At 56.5% G+C, this 24527-nt stretch overlaps 1 protein-coding gene across 1 annotated transcript in view; it reads left to right on the forward strand.

The window, feature by feature from the left end:
• CACNA1E (calcium voltage-gated channel subunit alpha1 E) overlaps nucleotides 1-24527 on the forward strand; it is an 81620-nt gene that overhangs the window by 48830 nt on the left and 8263 nt on the right. The window contains exons 19-39 of the mRNA XM_030454868.1: nucleotides 346-402; nucleotides 1441-2031; nucleotides 2129-2403; nucleotides 3003-3162; nucleotides 3633-3762; nucleotides 4284-4343; nucleotides 4696-4802; nucleotides 7315-7326; nucleotides 8519-8615; nucleotides 9751-9911; nucleotides 10279-10416; nucleotides 10972-11173; nucleotides 11357-11521; nucleotides 11924-12034; nucleotides 13126-13209; nucleotides 13295-13420; nucleotides 14097-14162; nucleotides 15932-16023; nucleotides 16136-16301; nucleotides 16404-16531; nucleotides 22504-22600. Of these exons, the coding sequence (XP_030310728.1) occupies nucleotides 346-402; nucleotides 1441-2031; nucleotides 2129-2403; nucleotides 3003-3162; nucleotides 3633-3762; nucleotides 4284-4343; nucleotides 4696-4802; nucleotides 7315-7326; nucleotides 8519-8615; nucleotides 9751-9911; nucleotides 10279-10416; nucleotides 10972-11173; nucleotides 11357-11521; nucleotides 11924-12034; nucleotides 13126-13209; nucleotides 13295-13420; nucleotides 14097-14162; nucleotides 15932-16023; nucleotides 16136-16301; nucleotides 16404-16531; nucleotides 22504-22600 (3025 nt within the window). The remainder of the gene's footprint in view (nucleotides 1-345; nucleotides 403-1440; nucleotides 2032-2128; nucleotides 2404-3002; nucleotides 3163-3632; nucleotides 3763-4283; nucleotides 4344-4695; nucleotides 4803-7314; nucleotides 7327-8518; nucleotides 8616-9750; nucleotides 9912-10278; nucleotides 10417-10971; nucleotides 11174-11356; nucleotides 11522-11923; nucleotides 12035-13125; nucleotides 13210-13294; nucleotides 13421-14096; nucleotides 14163-15931; nucleotides 16024-16135; nucleotides 16302-16403; nucleotides 16532-22503; nucleotides 22601-24527) is intronic.

Raw genomic sequence — 24527 nt, forward strand, 5'->3', positions numbered from 1 at the left:
CCAAGGCTGCATTAGGACACCTGAAGGGCTTCCTCTCCCCATGACTCTGCTGCTGCCAAGCTGGCCAGGGTGTGGAGAGGCTCCGTGGCATCCCCTGAAACAGCTCTGCATCCCTGGCACGCACCTGTGCCAGGCTGGGGTGAGGGCAGTGCGGGTGCAGGACCCGAGTGTGAGCAGGGGCAGCTCCCTGCAAGGCTGCGTCTGCAAGGGGCTCCTCCAGCATCCCCGCAGCAAAGAGGCAGCGGCTGCCCCGGGGGGAGGGAGAGAGAGACCTCCCGGTGCTGCCCAGAGCGACCCAAAGGAGGGGCGAAGGGGGGATTGAACCCGTTTGTTTTTCCTCCCCAGAAGAGACAGGCGGAGGAGACACCACATGTCGATGTGGGAGCCGCGCAGCAGCCACCTGTATGTGGGCGGCGGGGGCGGGTGTCTGTGGCTCCTGTGCTGTCCGTCTGTCCCTGGGGCCGGGCTGCGAGGATCGCTCCTGTCCGCAGCCCTGTCCGTGTGTCTGGTGGCTCTGTGCGTGCCCCCGTGGCTCTGTGCCTGCTCCCGTGGCTCTGTGCGTGCTGTGCAGTTCGTGTGCGTGTGTCGTGTCGGGAGGGGCAGGTCTGACCTCTCCGGGGTGCTGGTGCCTGCAGAGGTTGCAAGGCAGAGCCCAACCCTCTCTGGAGCATCCCCAGCACGCACTTCAGGAGCACGGAGAGGCCCAATTCAGCTCCTCCCCCTGCCCCCCCAGCAGCCAACACCGCTGCTTGCCCAGCCTCAGGCAGGTTTCCCACCAGGATATGCCGGGCCCAGTTGAGCACAGGGATGGTCTCTGTTGCAGATGTCTCAGAGGGCTCTCTCTCCTTGAGACAGGCAGATCTCATACCTGGCATCTTCCCCGCTCTTACTCACTGTCCCCATCTCACCACCATCAAGCTGGCTCTCGGTGCCAGCATCCCCTGCACCCTCATTTCTAGTGTTAGAGCAGCGTTGCTCCAATAAGGAGCTCAGCTGCCAGGAGCTGGCATTGCAGAGATGTCCCCTGTGTAAGAAGGGGTCCCCACTGCAGTGAAAAGGCATTGCCCGTGTTTAAGAAGGTACCTTAAAGGCAAGGGGAAGGTGGTCACTGCCTGACTGGAACAGGGGAAGGGGGTCACTGGCTGCTCCCAGCAAGCCAGCCATGTGGCCTGAGAGCTTCAAGTAGCTGTGAGGCTGCTGGAGCTGGTTCTCCATAAGCCTGATCCCTTCAGGAGGGGCAGATACACAATTGCAGCCCTGTTTACAGCCCCTGTCAGCATCAGGGGGATACTCGAGGGCTGGGGACCAAGCAGGAGCCCAGCCCATTGCCCCGGGGTTGGCATTTCCTTCTCCCTGGGATTCCCAAACTAAACCCAGGGTAGACGCTTTTCCCATGGGGGGTGGAAGCAGGACACCAACCCCTGGCTGTTGGGGTTGCAGGCGGGAGCGTCGCCGTCGGCACCACATGTCGGTGTGGGAGCAGAGGACCAGCCAGCTGCGCAGGCACATGCAGATGTCCAGCCAGGAAGGCATCAACAAGGATGAGCCACCCCTCATCAACCCCCACGCCAGCATCTTCCGCAGGAAGAAACCGGGGGACGGCGTCGCCCTGGAGAAATGCACCGAGGAGCAGGGCGGCAAGGGCGAGGTCCCCGAGCAGCCGGGCCCTGGAGCCAACCCCGGCGGTGGGGAGGACAGGAGGAGCCCGTCGCCCCGGGTCAAGAGGGACAAGGAGCTGTGGCAGAAGTCATGCCATGGGAACTGCGAGCCGGGCGAACAAGATGGAGCAGGAGGTGGCCCGGAGGACAGGGCGCGGGCGAGGCCGAGCCAGCGGCGCAGCCGGCACCGCAGGGCCCGGGTGGAGGGGAAGGAGCCGGCCAGCACCTTGGGGAGCCGCTCGGCCAGCCAGGAGATGGGTCTGGAGGAGACCAGCCCCACGGAGGGGGCACAGGACGGGGACAGGCGTGGGGACACGTCCTCGGCAGAGGCGCTGATTCAGGGGGAGCCGGAGCCCGGCAAGGAGCCCGTCAGGTGGGTGCTCGGTGAGAGCATCTCGTGGGTCCCACAGCTCCTCGGCCTCTCCCCTTATCTCCTCGCACCTCTTTTTTTCCCTGTGTCCTTCCAGCAGGACAAACGGGGTCCCCGCTGGTGATGCTGAGCTGATTGGGACCACCAAGGAGGGAAGCCCCACACAAACAGCATCCGAGCTGCCCCGGTGGAAGAAGGGCAGCCTGGCAGAGCATGACTGCAGCAGCCCAGACACCAGCGAGCAGGCCCTGCTGGAGGGCAGCCGCACCGCCAGCCGCAGTGAGCCCGATCTCTCCTCCATCACCCCCAACACCGAGAAGGCCACGGAGAGCACCACCATCATGATCGATGTCCACGACTCCGCTGTGGTACAGAGTGAGGACCCGTCTCTCTTTCCCCCTCTCCCAGCCCCTGGGACCCCTGTGGGGATGGCAGAGCTGCTTGCATGGCTTTTCCCATCGGCAGCCATCAGCCAGGAGGGTTCCCTTGCCTCATCTCCCTCCAGCACCCCAGATTTGCAGGGGAGCCTCAACACAGCACTGATGTGCCACCGTCCCCCCCTGGGGAGCTTCTCCCTTTCTCACCTCCTTCCCACCCACACCTTCACCTGGTTCCCTCCTTCCCCCTTCTTCTCCTGCCCGGGCAAAACGCTCCCATCCCCTGTTTTTCCTGACACATCCGCAGCCTCCGCCCAGTTCGCTGCCGCTCAAATCCCTTAGCAGCATCCTCGCTGTCAAGGTGAGATGCTTTAAATGGTCTCATTAATCAAACAGCATGTGAAATCTGGCCTTGTTGAAACCCCTCCCAGCAGCTCGTGTCTCTTCTTCCCTTCTGGTCCCTCTCCCTTCCTGTAATGGCACAGGAATGCAAAAGAGAAAGCGGGGAGGGGGTTGGCTGCACGTGCCTGGGTGGCAGGGACACCCCGAGGTGCTGCCTGCCTGCAAGGCCAGGCAAAGGCTCTCACTTTCCTGCAGTTAGCAACAAGACAGATGGTGAAGCCAGCCCCTTGAAGGAGGCCGAGAGCAAAGAGGACGAGGACGAGATGGAGAAGAAGAAGAGGAAGAAGGAGAAAAGCGAGACAGGCAAAGCAATGGTGCCACACAGCTCCATGTTCATCTTCAGCACCACCAACCCGTGAGACATATTTTGGACTCTAGGAGCCCAGGGCTGGGGAGGGCTGCAAGGGGAAGGACACCTTGGTATCCCTGAAAACGGGGGATCCCCTAGGGAAGGGGGCTGAATATCTTCCAAACCTGAGCCAACCACATTCATGGTTTTCTCTCCTGACTGCTGATTGTTCACTGTGTTGTTTAGTCAATGCCAGTTACATTTTTTCTGCAGTTTTCTGTTCCCCTGTAGCTCTTGCCCAGCTCCAGCAGCCTGGAAGAATAAGCCCCATCATTTCTCAAGGACTCTCTCTGGCTGGCCAGGGGATCTCTGCTGGGGGGTTGGGGTGTCTGGGACAGCCAACCACCGCTCGAGCTGCCTTGTTTTGCTCCTCAGGCTTTGCTGCCCATCTTTCTGCCCTGGAAGCTGGCGAGGTGGGGTGGGTTTTGCACGTGGGGCATGCCAGAGGCTGAGGAGCAGCTTCTGTCTCCCCACAGGGTGAGGAGGGCTTGCCACTACATCGTCAACCTGCGCTACTTCGAGATGTGCATCCTCCTGGTGATCGCTGCCAGCAGCATCGCCCTCGCCGCAGAGGATCCCGTCCTTACCAACTCCGACCGGAACAAAGTGATGGCAAATCCCCCCCTGCTGTCCCCCACCCCCCAGGCAGGGGTCCTGTAGGGCTGTGGCTTCTGTGGGTGGGCACGTGGAGGACAGGGAGCAGGGCAGTCAGAACCTGACTTCTTCCCCCTCGCCTCCCTTGATCAGCCCTGGAAATGCCTCTCAGCACACAGGGGTTTTAGGGCCTGGGGAGCAGAGCAGGGGGCTTTGGGGACTGTAAATTGTCTTAAACGAGGAGATACTGATGTGGACAGGGGCTGGCATGGGGGGGCATGATAATGAAGGCATGATTTCAGAGCTGCTCGTAGCATGCATGGGACAGGTTTCTGTCCTACCTGTGCAGGCTGGGTTTATGGCTACCCTGAGCTCTTAGGGAATCTGCTGGGTTGGGGGAATGCAAACCCATCCCCTCTCTGGCCCCGAGGCAGGTGAGCCCCAGTGGTGGGGGGCTGGCAGGGTCAGGGTGGGTGCTGGCAAGTCCCTTTGCTTGACAGAGGCTGCAGAGCACCCCTGCCCTCTCCCTGCAGGTCCTGAGGTATTTCGACTACGTCTTCACTGGCGTTTTCACCTTCGAGATGGTTATTAAGGTAAGAGCCCTTGTGGGCTGGCATCACCGGGGGCGTTGTGTCCTCCAGCCTCCTCCCAGTGGGTGGGAAGAGGCTCAGTGCTTTGATTCTTGTCCTAAATTTGGACGATGGAGACTTTAAACCCTCAGTCTTAGTGCCAGGAGTCAAGAGTGCTCAGCACCACTTCTGTCAGTCTCCAGGCTCCCGAAATATGATGCTGCTCAATATATACCTGGGGCTCAGGGACAGATCTGCTGCTCCCCAGGAACGTCCCTGTCCCCAGCACACCCTGCCTGCTGCCACTTCCACTCCATGGCCGAGCTGCTCATCCTCTGCCTGTTGTTTTTTTTTTCTCACCGTTTCATCCCCGTAGATGATCGATCAAGGCTTGATCCTGCAGGATGGCTCCTACTTCCGAGACCTCTGGAACATCCTGGATTTCATCGTGGTGGTGGGAGCACTGGTGGCTTTTGCCTTGGCGTAAGTGACTGTTGTCCTTCTCTTAGCCAGGGTGGGAGGAGTGTGGAACTGTGCCTTGGAGTAACCCAAACAAGACCCTGGTTTGGGTTTTGTTTTAAATTTCTCTACCCCCTTCTACTCTGCTTCTGAGATGGCTCCTGGCAGGGCTACATAGATGGATTTGTCCTTGTTTGTCAAATGGCTGTGAGCCACCAGGCTGTGGGCAATGCAAGGCAAGCTGGAGGTGCTAGAAAGGGATTGATGGTAAAAGTGGGTGTGATAGTGAGGAAAAGGGGAAGGTTAGAAGGGGAAAGCACCATGCACGTGCCAGGGAGGGGCCAAGCATCCAGGGATGGCTTTTGTGCTGCTCTGCCCTCCTGCATGCTGCCAGATGGGGCAGGTGAGGAGGGATGAGTACAGGTGCTGTGCCTCTTCCAGCCCCTCTTACCTCTGGAAGGCAGGACAGGTCCCCCTGGGCACAGGGCACCCAAATTCTCCAGGGCAAGCATCCCACCTCAGCTGCATCTCCCAACCCCCTCGCAGAGAGAAGGTCTCTGCATCTCCACATACATTTGCAGCAGCATCTGTGCCTCCTGCCCACTCTTGGAGCTGTAGCTGGGTAGATTCCATGCTGCTTGTGTTGTGGTCGAGGGCTCTTTGTAATGGGAACTTGCAGGATTGTCCCTCTCCTCCACCTCCGTGTGTGGCTCCTGCTGGAGATGATCTCATGGCTTGCAGGGGTGAGGGGGACAAAGGAGCTGCAGCCGTTTCTGATGGGTTTAGACAGTATAAAACATTTATAAGAACACCTGCCTCTCCCCTTGGCAGCCCATCACCACTGCAGTGCTGGGGGCTGTGCACAACCACCCCCAGCTCCCGCCGAGCCGCAGGACGTTTGCCAGCTCTACATGTCCCTACCTTGCTACCCACCCTCCCTCCATCGGGGTCTCAAGAGGAAAACTCTGTCCGTGATGTTTAAATTCTTCTCCTTTTCTTCTCCCTCCATGAGTTCTTCAATTTGAGGCTGAGGGGTGGAACTGTGTCCTCCCTCTCCCCCTCCCCACCCCTCTATGGTGCTGGGTGGGCAAAGTGATGCCCAGGCTGCTGTGACTGTGTGGCTTGAGAGCAGCTGGTGGCCAGGTCCTGCACCTTTCCAGTTCAAGAAGTGCTGGGACATGCTGTGCCATTCAGATTTTCTGCTTCTGTTGCCTCCCCTCTGTGTTTTGTTTTTCCTGTGGTGGTCCTGGGCAGCTGTGGGTGCAGCAGGAGGTCTCTGAGCTTGTTCAGTGGTGTCTCCATCATCTGCTGGTTGTGAGAGCCACCTCAAAAATCACCAATAAGCAAGTGCCTGCCCATAGAGCCATGTCCCTGTGTGTCCACCCATAAAGCCATGTCCCTGGGTGCCCCTGCAGCTGCCCCCTTGGAGCCTGAATATCCACAGTGAGACATCATCAGGGCTTGCCCGTAGCTCCCCATGTGGAGAGCTCATACATCAGTCCAAACACAGCCTAAATAAAAAGCCCAATATAAATCCCTCAATCTCCAAAGAGCCCAAATTAAATTAGCTGAAACAACCAGAGCCATAACTAAAGGCCCTGCTCACTTTTGCCTCCCGAGGCACCCTCTGAGGAGGCACCAGACTTGCAGCTTTGCTGAGCTGCCCAGGGGTGGGGATGCCCCTGGGAAGGGGTGAGGGGTGGAAAGGTTGGAGAGTCAGCACCTGGTGAGCAAGGGCAGGAGCTTGCCCACCCCGAGGAACCCAGCAGAGCTGCTGAGCAGTATCTCCCTGTGCCCCTCAGCACCCGTGTCTGGGAGCACGAGGGACCCTTAAGCACTGCAAAATGGGCTGTGGGAGGCTGGGCAGGAGCAGAGCTCTGATCTCCCATCACAGAGCAGCTGCAGGGTTCAAGTAGCAGCTTTGCAACACACCTTCCCCCACTTTCACCAACAGGCAGCCAGGGCCTGGGGTTATTTTGGTGGTTTTAAAGAAACCTTTCATTTAGTAGGCTTTGCCCCTCTGCAGGGAAGTGTCAGGGGCTGAGCTGAGTCCCAGGCAGGTGTTTGGTTACATTGAGGGCCTTTGGGACTGCCTTGGCTTGTCCAAGGAGTTGTCCTGATGGATGGCAGGAGATCTTATGCTGCAGCTCTGGCTCTTAGTCCATGGATTTCTTCTTGATGGAGGTGATTCACTGAATTCAGCCTGTCTGGCCTTGCAGGTAGGGTCCCTCAGAAGCCAAGCCTCAAGGTCCTTCCCTGACTCCCACATGCCCATCCACCAGCTCACTCCAAAGGTTCCTCTGACAGCAGAAGTTTCACCCTGCTCCTTTCTCCCAGAGCCTCCAGTGGGAAGGGCAGGGGCTCCCAGCTGAGTCTTTCCCTGGACACAAGCCCCATCCTGGAGGACACCACATAGTTTACTCATCATGCCTTCTGACCCTGCCGTGGCTTCCCCAGCACATTTCTTACCTTCTGCCTCTCCTCTCTCTTTTTCCCTCGGTGCTGTTTGGTGGCTGCTGGGCTGGATCCCCGACAGGAATGCCTTGGGGTAACTATGCCATGTGGGTCACCCTGGGGATTGCAGGGGGAGGTGGTGCAGGGACTTCAGCCCTGACAGATTCCAAGGATGTGGGATGCTGTGGGTCATGTCAAGCTCAGGGGACTGGGGAGAGCTCAGCCTTAGTCCTGGACTCAGCAAAGCCAGGCTTTCCTCCAGGTGTTACCCAGCTCTCTGTCCCAGGCAGATCCTAAGCAAATCCATGGGATTTTTCCTGAGGTCTGAAGAATTCCCTCCTCAGCAGGTGTAAACCAGTGCCCCTGAGCTGCCCTTGCTGGCAGCTTGCACCATCTAAGTGCTGGCCTCATATCCTCATCCCAGCCCCCCAGTCAGGTGCCCCAGGCCCTGACATTGAGCAAGGAGGAGATGGGAGGTGCAAAGTGAGTCATGGGGCTGTTCATACAGTTTCTTACCATGCATTTGTGGGGCTGTGCTCCTAGGGAGGGCTATTAATTAGTGGTTTTGTTTACATCTCTGAATGATTAAGCCCATTATTGTGCTCCCTGTTGCATTAACCTTCGCAAAGGAGCTGTGTAATTTGGAGCATCTGTTGTTGTAAGTCATTTCCTTGACGTTTTTTGAGAGTGCCTGGTGGATCCGAACGGCTCCAACCTTCACCAGGACCTCTGCTCCATCCTGGGATCCAGCCCATGGGCTTCAGTTAACAGACAAGGCAAAAAAACCCTGGTATTGTGGTTGGCATTAATCATCATATTCAAGAAAGGAAGGTCACCAGGGGGCTTTTCTGAATAATTCTTCTGGTAAGCTCTGCCTCCCTCAGCTGCCTTAGGTGGAGGCAAGTGCAGCCCTGATCTCGAGAGGGCTGAGATGTTAAATGCACATGAGGCAGAAGGCCAGGCTGGCCATGTTGGGCAGCACTGACTGAACAAGACAGAAAGCCACAACCAACAACGTTTGTGTGAACAAACCAAGCACAGAACAGGTGCTTCCTTATTTTTCATTGCTGCCAGTGTGGGTGTTGGAGGAGCCTTGTTGAGGCGGGCTGAGAGCTCAGCAGTTACACGTTCCTGATGGCAGGGCTCCTGTTCCTGTCCTCAGGCGTGCTGGGGGTGGTGGTGCTGGTGTTTGTCAGCTCTTGAAAACCTCCTGAGCATCCCACCCCAGGTCTGAGAGGTCTCTCCCTTTCATTTCTTGGTCCCTGTGCTTCCCTCTGATGTGGCAGGACCAACAAGGGCCGGGATATCAAGACCATCAAGTCTCTCCGTGTGCTGCGGGTCCTGAGGCCCCTGAAAACCATCAAGCGGCTGCCCAAGCTGAAGGTAATGATCCCCATCCCCTGCCGTGCCTCTCTCTTCTCCAGCCTGGAGTGCTTGGTGCAGGGACCACACGGGTTGCTTGGCTCGTGCATGGTGGGCAAGCAGTTTTTGAAGTGTTTGCTGTGTTTCAGGAGCCCTGCTTTCAGATGTGGCATCCTCTGTGCTGCTTCACAGCTGGAAGCGCGAGGAGTTGGTAGGAGCAAGCCTGGATCTCTGCAAAGTGTCAGAGTTAGGTGCCAGGGAAAGTGGGGCTGGAGTGGCCATGAGGCAGCAAATCCCAGATGAAATGGGCCACCCCAGCTTGGGGAGAGCTCAGATCTCCTTCCAGAGCTCATGATCTTTCCCCCTAGAGCAGCTCACAAACAGCTCAGGTTTTTGTGTCTGTGCTGCCATGGTACTGCCTCCCAGGGGGTTTCCCATCTCTACAGATGGATTATTCCTGCAGCACAGGTAGGGTAATGGATTTGCCTTCCTGTGCTGATGGGGAATAGAGTCAGAGAAGAACAGGAGACCAAGGAGAGTCTCTTGGAAGGTTTTTTTCCCCAGAAGAAGGTATTTGGCTGATGAGTGAGTCCCCAGAGACAGGGGGATTGGCCCCAGCTTTTCTTCCTGATCAGCTGGGGGATTCAGCCCATATCAGCTCACTTCTGGACACCTGTCCCCATCAGGAAGGAGGCACAAGGACATTCCCCTCTCTTCTCAGTGCTGTGAGAGCTGGGTTGAGACCACAGCCCAGGGAGGTGCTGCTCCTGCAGGCAGAGGACCTGCCTCTGCCTCCTTATTGGGGGTGATGCAAAACAATGAGGTGTTTATTAATTAATTGGTCCTGAGTGCTGCTAATTACATCCTTGGGGCCATCCCCTCTCTGCAGCCCTGGTTACAGAGAACATGGAGGCTGTAAATACCCATCCCCACTGCTCTCTCAGGGGCTGCTCGGTGTCTGTGTGTGCTGAGGAGGCACTCCAGGTGTTAAACTCATTCTTAAAAGAGCTTTTTGCCTGGTGGAAGGCCCAGCTCTTTCCTCCCTTCTGCACCAGGAATGGGAAATGTCCTTCCACATGGTAGTCTGGGGGTGGTCCTCCCCCCTTTTGCCAAGACCATGGGTTGTCCCCAGGGTGAGCTGTGCCCTCTCTTTCAGGCTGTCTTTGACTGCGTGGTGACTTCCCTCAAGAATGTCTTCAACATCCTCATAGTCTACAAGCTCTTCATGTTCATCTTTGCTGTCATTGCCGTCCAGCTCTTCAAGGGGAAGTTTTTCTACTGCACTGACAGCTCTAAGGACACACAGAAGGACTGCATGTAGGTGCCCAGTTCAGTAGGTCTGATGCTGACACCTCTGGCAGAGGCAGGGTGCTGGGCAATGTCTTCCATGGTTCCCAGTCAAGTCCTTGCTCATGACTTGCTGTAGTCTCTTGTGGACAGCATGGGCCAAGCCCCATCCCCATTGCTGTGCTGGCACTTCCCTTTTTCTCTCTTCCCTTTTGCTCTCCCCTTCTTTCCTCCCCCCAGGTTGTTCCCCAGCCTCTCCCCATTTCCTCCTCCAGCCCCACAGGAGGAGAGGTGTCCCCCAACACTGCACCCCCACACCATCCCCAGGGTTTTAAACCACAGTCTCCTAGTCTGGCAGCATAAAAACCCAGGTCCCTGCTCTCTCCCAACCTCGCAGAGGGAACTACGTGGACCATGAGAAGAACAAGATGGAAGTGAAGTGCCGGGAATGGAAACGCCATGAGTTTCACTATGACAACATCATCTGGGCCTTGCTCACCCTCTTCACAGTCTCCACAGGGGAGGGTTGGCCTCAGTGAGTATTCTGCTCCATCTGTCCCCTCAAATGGGGGTGACCACGTTCCCACTGGGGGTGGGCAGGTCAGTAACACTTACACAGGACTGCAAGGGGAACTGGTGGGTAGGGAAGAGGGTGGACAAGAAATTATGTCAATGCAAAAGAGCTTTTACCCCCTCTTTGAGGATGGGGCTATGGCTGGGGTTACCTTCTTCCTCATCTGATGGGTATTTTCTCCTGCATGGCCCTGAGCTCTGTTTTAGCGATGACTGTAGGACTAGACCTCTCTCCAAGCTCATGTGAACTTGGGCAATTTTTTTCCTCTGTGTGCACAGCACAGGAAAATCCATGTTCCCATCAGGGGCACCATCAGGCAGAGCACCCTTAAACAGCCTGTAGCCACTTGGAAGGGTCAGCCTCGTAAAGCAGATAAGGGCAGAGCTTTGTCTCACCGTTATCACAAGTGTGGACTGACAGAGCTGGCTACATAAAGTGGGTCCCTGGAGGAGTGCTGTGTGGTGGCAGTCCTGATGGGCATATCTCTGGTTGCTTTTCTCACCTGTCTGCCCACAGGGTGCTGCAGCATTCGGTGGATGTGACGGAGGAGGACCGCGGGCCCAGCCGCAGCAACCGCATGGAGATGTCCATCTTTTATGTCGTCTATTTCGTGGTCTTCCCTTTCTTCTTTGTCAACATTTTCGTGGCTCTCATCATCATTACGTTCCAAGAGCAAGGAGACAAAATGATGGAGGAGTGCAGTCTGGAGAAGAACGAGGTAGAGTCTGGGGAGGGGGAAAGAGGACATTTCTGGGGGTTTTCTGCAGTTTGGGAGCTTGGAGCTCCCTCGATGTTGAGAAAGGGCAAGGAACCCAGGAGCCACCCATCTGTCCAGCCCGTGAAGAAAAGAAGCATGACAGCTGCCATTGGCCAGGGTCTGAAGCAGATTTTTTTATTCCAGAGGGCCTGTATTGACTTTGCCATCAGTGCCAAGCCCCTGACCCGGTACATGCCCCAGAACCGGCACACCTTCCAGTACCGCGTCTGGCACTTTGTGGTCTCCCCATCCTTCGAGTACACCATCATGGCCATGATAGCCTTGAACACCGTGGTGCTGATGATGAAGGTGAGCTGGTCAGGGTCAGCCTGCCCTATCTGGGGTGGTGGGGAGAAGGAGGATCTGCCAGGATGGGACCAGAGGGTACTTTGGTCATTTCTAGCTGGTGTTTTCAGGCAGCGTGTGTTCCCCTGGCACAGTCACTTGGAACATGTTCCAAACTGGGGGTGAGATCTTCCCTAAATCAGGTGACTGATCTGAATCTGTGGAAAGGTCTGGATTTCCTCTGTGCTTGCTTCCTACTGGCAGTGGTAGCTGTCCTGGGAGAGGGATGGAGAGGGGAGGGAGGAGATGGTCCTGAGGCTCCCAGGGCAAAGAGCATGTGCCACCACAGGTCTTCCCTGTGACAGTCACCAGCTGAGAGGCTGGCAGGCCCCCCTCCTGGCTACTGATCTCTCTCTCTTCCATCAGTACTACTCTGCTCCTTACACATATGAGCTGGCCCTGAAGTATCTGAACATTGCTTTCACCATGGTGTTCTCCTTGGAGTGTGTCCTCAAGATCATTGCTTTTGGTTTCCTGGTGAGTGGTTGCTCCTTTTCTCCATGAGGGTGTTAATTTGGACTTTGGCAGCATGCAGCTCACAGAAGGAAGGTGTTAATGATGTGAGATTGTTGCTATTTATTTTGGGTCCCAGCCTGAGAGATGCTTTTAGGTTGGAATCACTCCTTTGATGCTGGATGCTGTCGGGGGAAGCTGCACCCCTGCTTCGCTTTTTGCCTTGTTTCTGTGGCATTCTGGTGCCTGGGCCATGTATCTCCTGTGCTGCTGCTCTGCTAGAGCTGACTGCTGCTGCAGTGGCTGCAGTCCCTTGTCCCCAGGATGTGCTGGTACATTGCTGTCCTTGGGCTGTACCATTTGGAATAGACCTGACCAGCAGCAAGGCCTCCCTGTCTAATTTCCAGTACTCAGATCTCCAGCTGCTCATTTAAGATTTGAATTGAGGAATCATAAAAGGGGTTTGGGTTGGAAGGGTCCTTTAAAGGCCATCTGGTCCAGTCCCTCTGCAAGGGATGTCTTCAACTAGGTGAAGTTACTTAAATCCCCTTCCAACCTGTCCTTCAGTGTTTCCAGGGATGTGACATTTGAAGGCTTCATCTTCAGCTGCTCTTCCCTGCTTATGAGCAAGTGTTGGATTTGCTCTTTCGTTGTTTCTTTCCTGGTTCTAACCCATACTAGATGAGATCCAGTAGCTGGAGGGTTTCTAGCCACCCTTCTCCCAGCTGTGCTCGAGTCAGGTCTTGCACCATCTCTCACACAAACTTTGGGTGCTGAGCTGGGTCCAGGTGCCCACATAGAGGAGGCCAAAGCAACCTCATGGTTGTGAAGGTCAGCATGATGAGCTCTTGCAGCCTGACCAGGGCTGTCTGTGGCTGCTTTTCCCACCCCCATTCTCCCAGGTGGCCTGTTGGTCACCTCCAGGAAAAGCTGCTGACTGCAGACACCTCAGGGCTGCCACCATCCCAGACACAGGATGATGCTCAAGACCATGGCTGCATACAAATGGGCAGGAAGGTCTCTGCTGCCCGTGCCCATCATCAGCCATAGCCCAGAACCCTCAGACCTGCCATCATCCAGCTCACATCCATATTCCTCTCTCTGTCTTTTTGCAGAATTATTTCCGGGACACCTGGAACATCTTTGACTTTATCACTGTCATCGGCAGCATCACCGAGATCATCCTGACAGACACCAAGGTGAAGCAGGGGGTGGGAGCAGGGGGATGAACCACCATGGGGTGGGGGGCTCCCTCCTGCTTCTGACCTTCTCATCTCCTCCCAGCTGGTGAACACCAGCAGCTTCAACATGAGCTTCCTGAAGCTCTTCCGAGCTGCTCGGCTAATCAAGCTGCTGCGCCAGGGCTACACCATCCGCATCCTGCTCTGGACATTCGTGCAGTCCTTCAAGGTGAGGCACATCCACCCTGTTCTCCTCCCCAGCAATGCTGCTGGAGGGGTGCTGCTGCTCTCAAATGCAGGCTCTGCTCAGGTTCTTGATGACTTTTTGCCTCTTAGGAGAGATGAAATGTAGAATCACAGAATGGTCCGGGTTGGAAGGGACCTTCAAAGCTCATCCGTTTCAGCCCCTCTGCATGGTCAGGGACCCCTCCCACAGCCCAGGGTGCTCCAAGCCCCATCCTACCTGGGTTGAGACACTGCCAGAGAGGGGACAACCACAATTTGCCTGGGCAGCCTGGGCCAGGGTCTCACCACCCTCAAACTGGAGAGTTTTTTCCTAATGTCTCATCTAAATCTCCCCTTTTTCATCTTGAAACCATTGCCCCATGTCCTGTCCCTCCCTGTCCTTGTCCCAGGTCCCTCCCCAGCTTTCCTGGAGCCCCTTCAGGCACTGGAAGGTGCTCTAAGTTCTCCCCATTGCAGCCTTCTCTTCTCCAGGCTGAACAACCCCAACTCTCTCAGCCTGGCTTCAGGGCAGAGCTGCTTCATCCCTCCAACCATCTTTGTGCCCTCTCCTGGACTCTCTCCAAGAGGACTGGCACACCTTACATGCTCCCTATGCATTTTTCTTCTCCTCTGGAGCTGGACCTGTGCTAAGTGAGGTGACTTCTCTGCTTCTCTTGCAGGCCCTCCCCTACGTCTGCCTCTTGATTGCCATGCTTTTCTTCATCTACGCCATCATTGGGATGCAGGTGAGCACCAGGGGCTCAGTGTCCCTCCCTCCCTCCCTCCTTCCCTCCCTCCTTCATGGACAGGCAGGACCAGCGTGTCCTCAGCACGATGCCCAGCAGCCAGCCTTGTGCCTGCCTGTCTCTTTGTCACTGACACAGTGTCTGGGAAGGTCCTGAGAGTGGAACATCTTGTTTGAGAGCTGCAGTGCCACCTGCCCTGGGAAGCTGCCATGGGCTTGTTCAGTCAAGCTTCACAGCTGCCTTCCCAACTGGTGGCCTTGGGAACGTGGGGACTCAGCTGGGCAGCCTGTGGGGTGGCTGCTTTTACATCAACACTCCTCTATGTCCCAGACACTTCCCTTTTCAGACACCCCATCTCCAGCTCCCTAGCAGCCCCCAGACACTGATGGAGCTGGGGAGCTGAAGGGCTGGGTCGCAGTGGGGACCAGCACCCCACCTGTGGGGTGGTCTGCTTGGGGACCTGCAGTGTCCTGCCACACGAGCTCCCATGGGAGCTCTGCAGAGCGTGGGAAGATGGGATTTTTCCAGGCTCCAGCTGGTAAATAAGCAGCATGTGAGCTCAGCCCCTCAGCTCTGCACGTGCCAGGGGCTGTCTCAGCTCTGTGGTGACTCAGTCCCACGCTGCCAAAGCTTCTCCAGCAACGGGAACGTGGGACCTGGAGCTGCCCAGCCAGGCAGCTCTGCAGTGCCCAGTGCCGAGGGTGGGTGGGTTTTGGGGAGGCAGCAGCAGCACTCAGGGCTCCCCAAAACCTCCCCAGCTCGGGCAGGGATAGTGTTGGTCTCTTCCACCCCTTCTCCCCCACCCCAGGAGCCGTGTGGCTGCTTTTGGCTGCTGGGTCCTACACACCCAGGTATTCTCCACACTGAGCAGCCGCCATCTGACTCAGCTCCCCCCCCCTTGCTGTGTGGTAGTATTTGATTAATTTTTTTTGTTGTTGTTTTAATTTTTTTTTTCCTTAACACCATTGTGAACAGTTCCCCAAGCAGTAAAGTCTGTGGGCGTTATTTGAGCAAAATAGCTGGAGGTAGAAAATATTCTACAATTACACATTCCAAAAGACCTGTGCAGGGGAAAAAAATAATACTCTGCAATTGGTGTATTTTTAGGTTCACAGAAAGTGGAATTAATATTTAACAATAATAGCAGCACAGTTTTCCTGCTGAGGCTCTTTCTGAATGGTTGCTGTGCCCTACCACAGCCTTGGCTGTGGGTCATTGTTAGGGTTTTGTCCATGCTTCTGGCCTTGGGGCCCGTGGTCCCAGGTGTCTTGCTGCCCCTGATGTGTTGGCAGCCAGTCTGTCCCTCCCTCACTGAGCCTTTCCCACCCACCTTGCACCACTGTGCCCAACCCAAGCATCACAGGCTGATTCCCCACCAAGGGAAAAGCCCCCAGGATTTTCCAGAACAAGGACCCAGTGCCCACCCGGGGTGGTGTGACCCATTCCTGTGCCCCAACCATGCTGGGCACCACCGGCTGCTCCGATCCTGCAGCAGAGGGATGGATGTGGAGCAGTTGGACTTGGTTGATCCCCAGGCATCCTTGCTCCCGTTTCCACAGCAACTCAGCCTCTCAAAGCCTCTGTGCCCACCAGGGGCCCTGCAGAGGAGAGGAGGGTCTCTTCTCCTTCCCCCATAGCTGCTCAGCACAGCTTCTTGGTCTGCTGTGGGTTTCCTGGGGTTTTTCCATGGGGCATTTGTCACACAAAGCTGGTGGATGTTGACAGCTTTGGGAACTGAACTGGCTGAGCCCTTTTTATCCCTCCTGCAGGTTTTTGGCAACATCAAACTGGATGAGGAAAGCCACATCAACCGGCACAACAACTTCCGCAGCTTCCTGGGCTCCCTCATGCTCCTCTTCAGGTAAACAACCACCAGGCTTCTCCTGGGGACATCCCTCCTGTGAGGCTTCTCCTGGGGACATCCCTCCACAGGTCCCTCCTGTGGCACCTGAGCAGAGCTGTGTTGGGTGCAGGAGTGCCACAGGAGAGGCATGGCAGGAGATCATGTTGTCCTGCCTGGAGGGCAAAGGCTGTGAGCCTGACACCACGGCGACCTCGGGGCAGAACGAGAACGAGCGCTGCGGCACCGACCTGGCCTACGTGTACTTCGTCTCCTTCATCTTTTTCTGCTCTTTCCTGGTGAGTTCCTCCTCCCAGGAGTCCCTCTCAACAGCCTGCACCCCCACCACAGGGTCATCTTGGCTCCCTCTACTTCTCTTGGCCTTTTCCCCTCGCCCTCAGATGCTGAACCTCTTTGTGGCGGTGATCATGGACAACTTTGAATACCTGACTCGGGATTCCTCCATCCTGGGCCCTCACCATCTGGATGAGTTCGTCCGGATCTGGGCAGAGTATGACAGAGCAGCGTGGTATGTAGCCAGCTCCTTCTCTCCCAAGCAGTCCTCTCAAAGCTGGTTTTTAAATGGGCATCTCTTGAGTTCTGCTGTTGGGAACTGCCTGTGAGACCCAGGAGAGTCAGGGAAGGGCTTCTCTCATTCCCTGTCTTTACAGCTGGGTTCTACAATGCCTGGTGGTACAGGCATCCTGGGGCATGGTGATCATGCTTTGCCATGGTGTTTACCCTGAGTGCTGGAGGTTCCTGATTTCTCTCCCTTGGTCAGTGGACAGGTCCCCCTGAGCCTCCATGCACCAGCTGGGTGTCTCTGCCCTGGGAGCGGTTCCATCACCTCCTCCCCAGCACCCACTGCTCCCCAACTGAGTGAGCCTGAGTAATGGGGAGATGCTGGGGGTCTGCAAGGCTCCTGCCAAGTCACCTCTGGAGGATCTTGTTGTGAGCCTGTTTGATGGGTCACCATCTTTAGAGCCATGACCCTCTACCCCTGTGCCAGGGAGCATGGGCACAAGAGCTCTTGGCAGCCACGGGTGCTCCCTTTGGAGACCCTTCACCCAAGGTAATTTTTATGACTAATATCATCAGCTCCTGGCCTGGTTTCCCCCACTGCTGCTGTCCAACCCCATCCCAGCTCAGACCTGGCCAGGTTTCTCCCTGCGTGGCCTCCTCCAGCGCTGTTGCTGCTGTGCAAGGTCCCCTTGGGCAGGGGGGTTTGCTTGTTGGTGAGGGGAGAGGTCAGCACAGGTGAGTAGATGTGGACAGGTATAGAAGGGAGAGGAGTGAAACATCCAACTTCTGGGTGTGGGGCTTCTCACCCATGGCTGTTGGGAAGGATTTCCCCACACCAGGCATTTCATTCCCTCTCTCCCCCCACACCACTGGCCTGGGGGTCTGGGACAGTCACTGTAACAGCATGCCTGAGCTGTCCTGTCAGGGCTGTGCACCCCTGTGACTTGTGAGCAAGCCATGCTCTTTCCTCATGATCCATGGGCAGTGGTTAGGGCTGTGCAGAGGAGCTGGTGGTGCTGGGCACAGCCCTGGCCCTGGTTGCTGGGTGAGGAACTGGTGAGTACATCCAAACGGGTCCCACCACCCCAGTGGGGCAGCAGTTCTGCATCCTGACACCGGGACTGCCGTGTGGAGGTCTCATGGGGGGGACTTCCTAGCACCAGGGGGGCTCAGGGATGGTTTTTACTGAGATGGTTGGGTTAGCTCTGGAGAACGGATGGGAGAAGAGCAAGGAGAAACCAGAGGCAAAGGTGCTGGGTAGGGTGGCACTGCTCTTCTTTGCCTCATCGCATGGTTTCCCTCCAAGCTTGTCCAAGGATGCCCAGGAGGCTGCAGCACGCTGCACCTCAGCACTTCCACCCCACATGGTCCTGCTTCCCAAAGGGCTCTGGTCTGGAGTGGGGAGTTCAGCACCCGACACCCCCTGCACCCTCTCCTGCCAGCTCTCCCCCTCAACCACCTTGTTATTCCAGGCTGTGCAGGAGGGCTCATCCTGCCATGGCTTCACCCAGGGACAGGGAGGTGCTTCCTTGGGCCAGCTGGGGGTTGTCTTTGGGAGGGTTTGCTTCTAATAATGTGTACCCTTGGCAGAGCGTGGCCTGGTGCTGGGAGCACAGGACTGGATGGTGAGAGACCTTGGTGCTAGTGCCACAGCCACCTGTCACCAGCTGGTCACATTATCTCTCCTCACCTCAGGTTCCCCAGGGACTGGAGATAAAAGTGACTCGGCTGCCAGGGTCCCTGGGACCTTCTGAGGAGCAGGGAGCTGGCTGTGCCATGGCAGAGCTCTCAGGTGGTGTGATGGGACACAGCTCCACCCAAAGGGCTCCTGGTGCCTAGAACCCAACCAAGCTGCAGGCTCAGCCCCTTTAAAGCCCCAGCCCTTTCCCAGCAGGCACAGGTGGCCAGGGGCTCGGTGAGGAAGTGTGATGGGGTGGAGATGGGTCAAGTGAGGAGGTGTGGGCTCACTCTGGTGGAGAAGGCAGTAGCTGATGCTCAGTCTTTCCCTCTCTGGGTCTGACAGAGACAGAAGGAAAAGGCCCGTGCAGCCCAGGGATCCTGCCCCACAGGCAGCCCTAACATCCCCCAGTGAAGCTCTCCATCCTCCCCTCTCAGTGTCCTATTAACCCACCTGTGCTTCCTTTGCAGCGGCAGGATCTCGTATAAGGATATGTACAAATTAGTACGGGTGATCTCGCCTCCTCTGGGCCTAGGAGAGAACTGCCCCTACAGGGTGGCGTGCAAGGTTTGCCTCCCAGTCCTCTGCCACAACCTGGCCACGGGACGCACCATCCACCCCTCCTTCCCCCCTGCTCCTCCTCCTCCTCCACCACCACCACCACCGCACCCCCTGAGGGAACCCTGACCTTGCTTTCCTTCGAGTTTAAAGAGGTCCACGGCCTCCCAGAGCCAGCAGCTGTGCCCCCCAAGGGGAAGCAGGAGTGGGGCCAAGTGGGGGGGCTCAGAGCCTCCCAGGGTGGGTTTCAACAAATTGCATCCCCCAGAGAGCCCCTGAGGAGTGCCATCCCAAATGTCATTGTCCCTGCTTGGCTTCTCAAAGTGCCCTCGTATGGAAGGAGTTGTTCTGGGGGGCCTAGATGTGGTTTTTCTCCTGGGGAGAGAAGTGGGGAGCAAAGGCAGGAGGATGTTGGGGGCTTTGCTGTTGTTCAGAAGAATGAGGACTGGGGGGGATGAGGGTGACCCCTGTCCCTGGGAGATGTTGTGCTGTAACCAACAGTCTCTTCCTCAAATATGGCACTTGGAGGACACACGACCACGTCTCTGGGGAGCAAGACTCTTTGCTAGTCTTGGCTGTAGCTTTCTGGACCTGTTTGGGTGGTGTTGGCACCTCTGGAGCTCAGCAGCTCCTCTTCTGCTTGAGCCAAGCTCCTGGCTGCAGGTTCTGCATTTGGCTTCCTTACCTTAGAATCACAGAAGGGTTTGGGTTGGAACTGACCTTAAAGCTCATCCAGTTCCAACCCCCTTGCATGTGCAGGGACACCTCCCACCTTGAAGCCCCATCCAACCTGGCCTTGAACACTGCCAGGGAAGGGGCATCTACAGCTTCCTTGGGAAACTTGTTCCTTATGTCTCTCTGACTTGTACGTTTTTTTATACATTTTATTTTGGGCTGGCAGTTGAGCAAAATCCTGCACCTGCTGCCTTCTCCAGAGTGGCCTGATGCCTCTGTCTGCATCCGTGGCATGAAAGGATGAACTGTGTCCCGCCACCATGGTGCTTCCAGATCCCAAGGTGCCAACCCAACTGGCTCATCTTTGGGTTTGGGGAGCCTGCCCTGCACATCACAGTGCCCAGCTTCACCCTCCTGGGGACCACACCTTCATCACAGCAAATAATGAGGCAGGGGTGACTTTCAGGAACAGCCACCAACGTGTTCGTGGAGTGGTGGACATCCTGCTCTGAACAAGTTCTTACTCTGGGGAGAGCAGATCTTGTTAGGACTGCATCCTGACAACCAGCTTCACTCTCTGGGGCTATCTCTGCCTTTCTTCAACCCATCTGCTTCTAGCAGTCATGCAAAAGTAAGCCAAGGAGGTGAGCATCACCTTTCCCCCCTAAAAGTAGCCCTTGAGATAGCAATGAGTCAGGCAAATGCTCCACAGACATCCATGTCCCTGTGGACATTTATTCCCGAATCTGCTCTTACATCCCTTGCTGCCCTGGTGCTCTGTTCCTAACAGCTGCTATGGCAGAGTTCTGGTTTCCTAAGCACAGGAGGACAGATGTCCCCCAGATTTCCTCCTCTGTCACTCACAGGGTTCTCTCAGAGCACCAGGAATGAGCCATTACTGCCCAGTGGGTTCACAGGCCACCTTGTGTCATAGCCACAGGGCAAATCTCCATCCAGACAGGGGCCAGGTGGCCAGTGCTCCAGTAAGGATGTGCCCATGCTGGGACCAGCTCCTGAGAGCCATCCTGTTCAGCTGGATGCCATCCCACGTGCCTTCCTGGGCTTCACTCCATGGGGATCTGGATTCTGGGCACTGCTGTGCTGCTCAGAAGGTTTTAAGGTCTCAGCTCTGAGAAGCAGCAGAGTGTGCAGCCCCTGGGTGAGAGCAGCACAGTTCTCCTGTGGTTCTTCTTGGTTATTGGTACAAACTCTTCCTCCCATGGGAGTCTGTTCCTCCTGCACTGTGCAGAGAATCTCCGGGTGAAGGACAGTGTCTGGTGTGTGCGGGGTATGCTGAAATCTCCCCTGCCAGGAAGGGTGGGTGGAAGATCACTGTCTCTCTTCTTTTTTTCTTTTTTTTGCACAAAGTTCTTGAGTGTGAAAATTTTGAGGTCAGACGCCTTTCAGACACCTCAAGTCAGTGCACACCCAGCTCTGCCAGGACAATCCTTATGGACTCCCAGTCCTGGATTATTTCCTCTTCATCCTCCCGTTGAACAGTCTCCAGAGTTGTCCTCTTTCCAAGCCCTTCAGGTGTATCAGGTCCCACAGGGGATGGCTTACCCAACCTCTTCTGTGCCTGCACCCCAAACAGTGTGGGGTCATCGCTATCTCTGGTTCACACCCAAAATGTCAGGACCTATCTGGGTGGGGCCCTCTTTGGCTTCTTTGCCTCCAAACCAGTGACACCCCTCAGAAGAGGAGATCCCTTCTCCCCTCTCCCCGCTGCTCTCGTCAGGTGGGTAGGGAAGAGGCCAAGGTCTAATGGGGAGCAGTTCCTGTCCCCTGGGCCACCCCAGCTGAGGGGGGTTCCTCTCGGGCAGCACTCACCCAGCCCTGCTCTATGAGTCGGTGCCTTTACCCATTTTGGGGCAAAAAAATTTGCCCTTTGCCTTTGGCACGTGTTTCCAGGTGGCCTTTGCCCATCACCCATCCCCAGCGGTGCAGAAGCCTGGCACAGGGGGAAGAAGAGGTGGCTGAGCCCAGGGTCCCTGGAGATGTCCTCGAGTGGCCTCCTGGAAGTGCAGAGAGAGAGGCACAGCCCAGGTACCTCAGCCTGGCTGAGGGATGGAGGTGCCATCAGATGTCCCAGGTTTGGTGGCAGCCCTGGCTGCAGCAGGTCCCTTGGGGTCGGTGCCAGCGGCCTCCCTGGGGAAACCCAAACCAAGCCCCGATGTTGGAAGGCCCAGACAGCTGCCTCTGCTGAGACTCTTTAAACTCCAACCTGGTGGAACTTGCAGCCGCATGTGGGAGAGAGCCAGGGTGGGAGCATGGCATGTCCAACTTTTCCCTCCCAGTTTTGTGGTGTTTTTTTTTCAGCTGATCCAGCATGCCTTTTGCACTGGTGCATGGTGGGGAAGCGGTCCATCTGCCGAGCCAGACGGAAGCAACTGGGCATCTTCCTTTGACAAGTGACCCTGGCCCACTGCCTTCTATGCAAGATGCTGCCTCCCAATTGCATAGACCTGACGAGCTGGGGATACACAGCCTTCTGGCTATGGGTTAGGTGGCCACGCCGAGCATCACCCAGGCCCCGTCCCGGGAGGGAAGCGGCTCCGGAGGCCGCAGAGCGCTGCGGTGCAAACCGCCCTTCTCTCAAATAACCCATGGCTCGAGTGCCGTGTATCTGATTTATACCACTCGCACACAGCCCTGGAACCTGTGGGAGAAGGAGGGGGCTGCCGGAGGGCTTCAGGAGAGGGGCTGAGAGCAGGGAAGGGCTCCCAGGCTGCTGGCGAGGCGGGCGCCGGGGGCCAGCGGCAGCAGAGAGGGGCGAGCTGCTCCCCGCCAGCATTCCTGGGTCTGTGTGAGCAGTGCTATAAATCCACATCAGGACAGTCTCTCACGTATGATTTGCCTTGATTAACGGGTTTCCTGTTCTTTTCCTGTTTGTCCGTTTTTTTGGTTTGGTTTGTTTTTTTTTGTTTTTTGTGGTTTTGTTTTTGTTGTTGTTTCGTTTTACTTTCTCTCCTGTTTTCCTGTACTATTTTTTGTTCGTACGTTTTCCCCGGGAATGCCACCTCTCTCTCTCTGCACCTCCCTCCCTCCCCTTCCCCCTCCATGAGCAGTGGCCGAATCCATTACACTGAGATGTATGAAATGCTGACTCTTATGTCACCACCGCTAGGCCTCGGCAAGAGATGTCCTTCCAAAGTGGCCTATAAGGTAGATCAACCCTTCCTTCTACGGGGGTTAGAGCCGAGAGGAGCCGGGGCTTGAGGGAGCTGTGGGAGGGGGGGCTGGGGAGGCTTTGGGGGTGTCCAACGTGTGTGGAGCTCGCTCCTGGCGTGCCCAGAAGAGCCCTGGCCGTGGTGTTTGGCCTCCATTGCCCACGCACGTGATGCTGCCGTGGGCATTTGCGAGCCTGGGGAGCTCTGGGGTGGAAGAGCCTCAGTGGAAGTGGAGGGGCAAGCTCAGCAGTAGTGTGGATAGTGGGAGGGCTGAGTGAAATGAGGTGAGGAGCAACCCCGTAGCACGCTTGCTCAGAGGGTGAGGTGTCCTTTGGAGCTCACTAACCCAAACTTGTCCCCTGGGTGTGGAACCATCCTTGTCCTGACCAGCACAGGACCAGCACTGAAGCCCGTAGGGGTGGGCAGCAGAGGGGCAGTGAGGACACATCCCAGAGGAGCAGCTCTGCAGGCACGTTGGCATGAGCTATCCCAAGGATGGCTTGGGCAAGGAAAAGCCAGGTGTCTTCCAAAGGTGGCTCTGAGCTTTATCCCCTGGTTCCTCCTGGGCTGGTGACCCCCAGGCAGCTCACAGCACAGGAGCTCTGTGAGTCCTGAAGGACACAGGGTAGGAGCTGCATGCCTTAGAGATGTGTAAGGGGTGAGTGCCAGGAGGACAGAGCCAAGGTTTTCTCAGGACGAGCTTTTCTTTTAACAGCAGGACAAGAGGCAGTGGTTGTAAACTGGAGCACAGGCAGTTCCATATAAATATTAGGAAGAATTTTTTCACTGTGAGGGTGAGGGAGCCCTGGCCCAGGCTGCCCAGGGGGATTGTGGAGTCTCCTTCTCTGGAGCCATCCAAATCCCCCCTGGATGTGTTCTGTGGGACTGCTGGAGGTGACCCTGCTCTGGCAGAGGGTTTGGAGCACTTCGTGATCTCTTGAGGTCCCTTCCAACCCCTGACTCTCTGTGATTCTGTGACTTTGCTGAGGGCAGCAACTTGCTAGGAGAAGACCTGGAGATACAAAGTGATGAGGTGCCCAGTTCTGGAGCAAACTGAAGCTTCTTTTGGCCATGGGCTGCTTCCTGCTGGCCCTTTGCCAGCATTCAGGGCTGTCAGGAGGGGGATTTCTGCACACTTGCAAACGTCCTGTCATCCTCTCCAGCTCTCGTGTTCGGTCACCCATGCATACATCCAACATCCCACTTTTCCAGGAGAAAAAGGAAGGCTTGGAGGCAGGGAAAGGACGTGAGAAGCCAGGTGAAAAGGAATGGGCAGGGAAGGGATGACCCAAGGTATTCACAAAGCAAAATATACTCTCTGGAAAGTGGATCTGGTCACTTTGGTTTGCACCTCGCCTGCCCAGGGTGGGGAAGGAGCATGGCGTGTCTAACCTGCCTTGGTTGCCCTTCTTTCTTTCCTTCTGCACTTTTTTTCCATCCCTCCTTCCCTTCCCCACCCTTGGATAATTTGGACCTTATGCATGTGCTGGCAAACTTCATCTCTGAAAGATGCAAAAAGGGAGCGCCAGGATGTAGCATGCTAGAGGAATCCAGCCCATCTGAAGTCCCTGCAGGTTAGGGACCCTCCTCTCCCCTGCCCCAGCTGGGAAGGGTTGAGAGCTGGAAAGCCAAACCTCCCAGGAGTGGAAACCTGAGCCCCCCTCTCCCCATTCCCGAGTGTTCCCGCCTCCCACATCCCTGATGGGTCAGGCGAGTCCTCCCCAAAGTGCCGGGAGGTGCTGGGGCAGCCCCGGTGCCACGGGGAGGGGGGCTCAGGGGCCATTCCTGGGGTTCAGGAGGAGCCCTGGAAGGCAGTGAGCCGGTGTCCTGGGGTGGAAGGAGCCGGGGGGGGGGGGGGGGGGATGGGGGGGGCGATCCTTGCCCTTCTTTTTTGGCTGTGCTGTTTTGACACTCTTTGTTGC

Source organism: Calypte anna, chromosome 8, assembly GCF_003957555.1.
Source record: "Calypte anna isolate BGI_N300 chromosome 8, bCalAnn1_v1.p, whole genome shotgun sequence".
NCBI classification, from domain to species: Eukaryota; Metazoa; Chordata; class Aves; order Apodiformes; family Trochilidae; genus Calypte; species Calypte anna.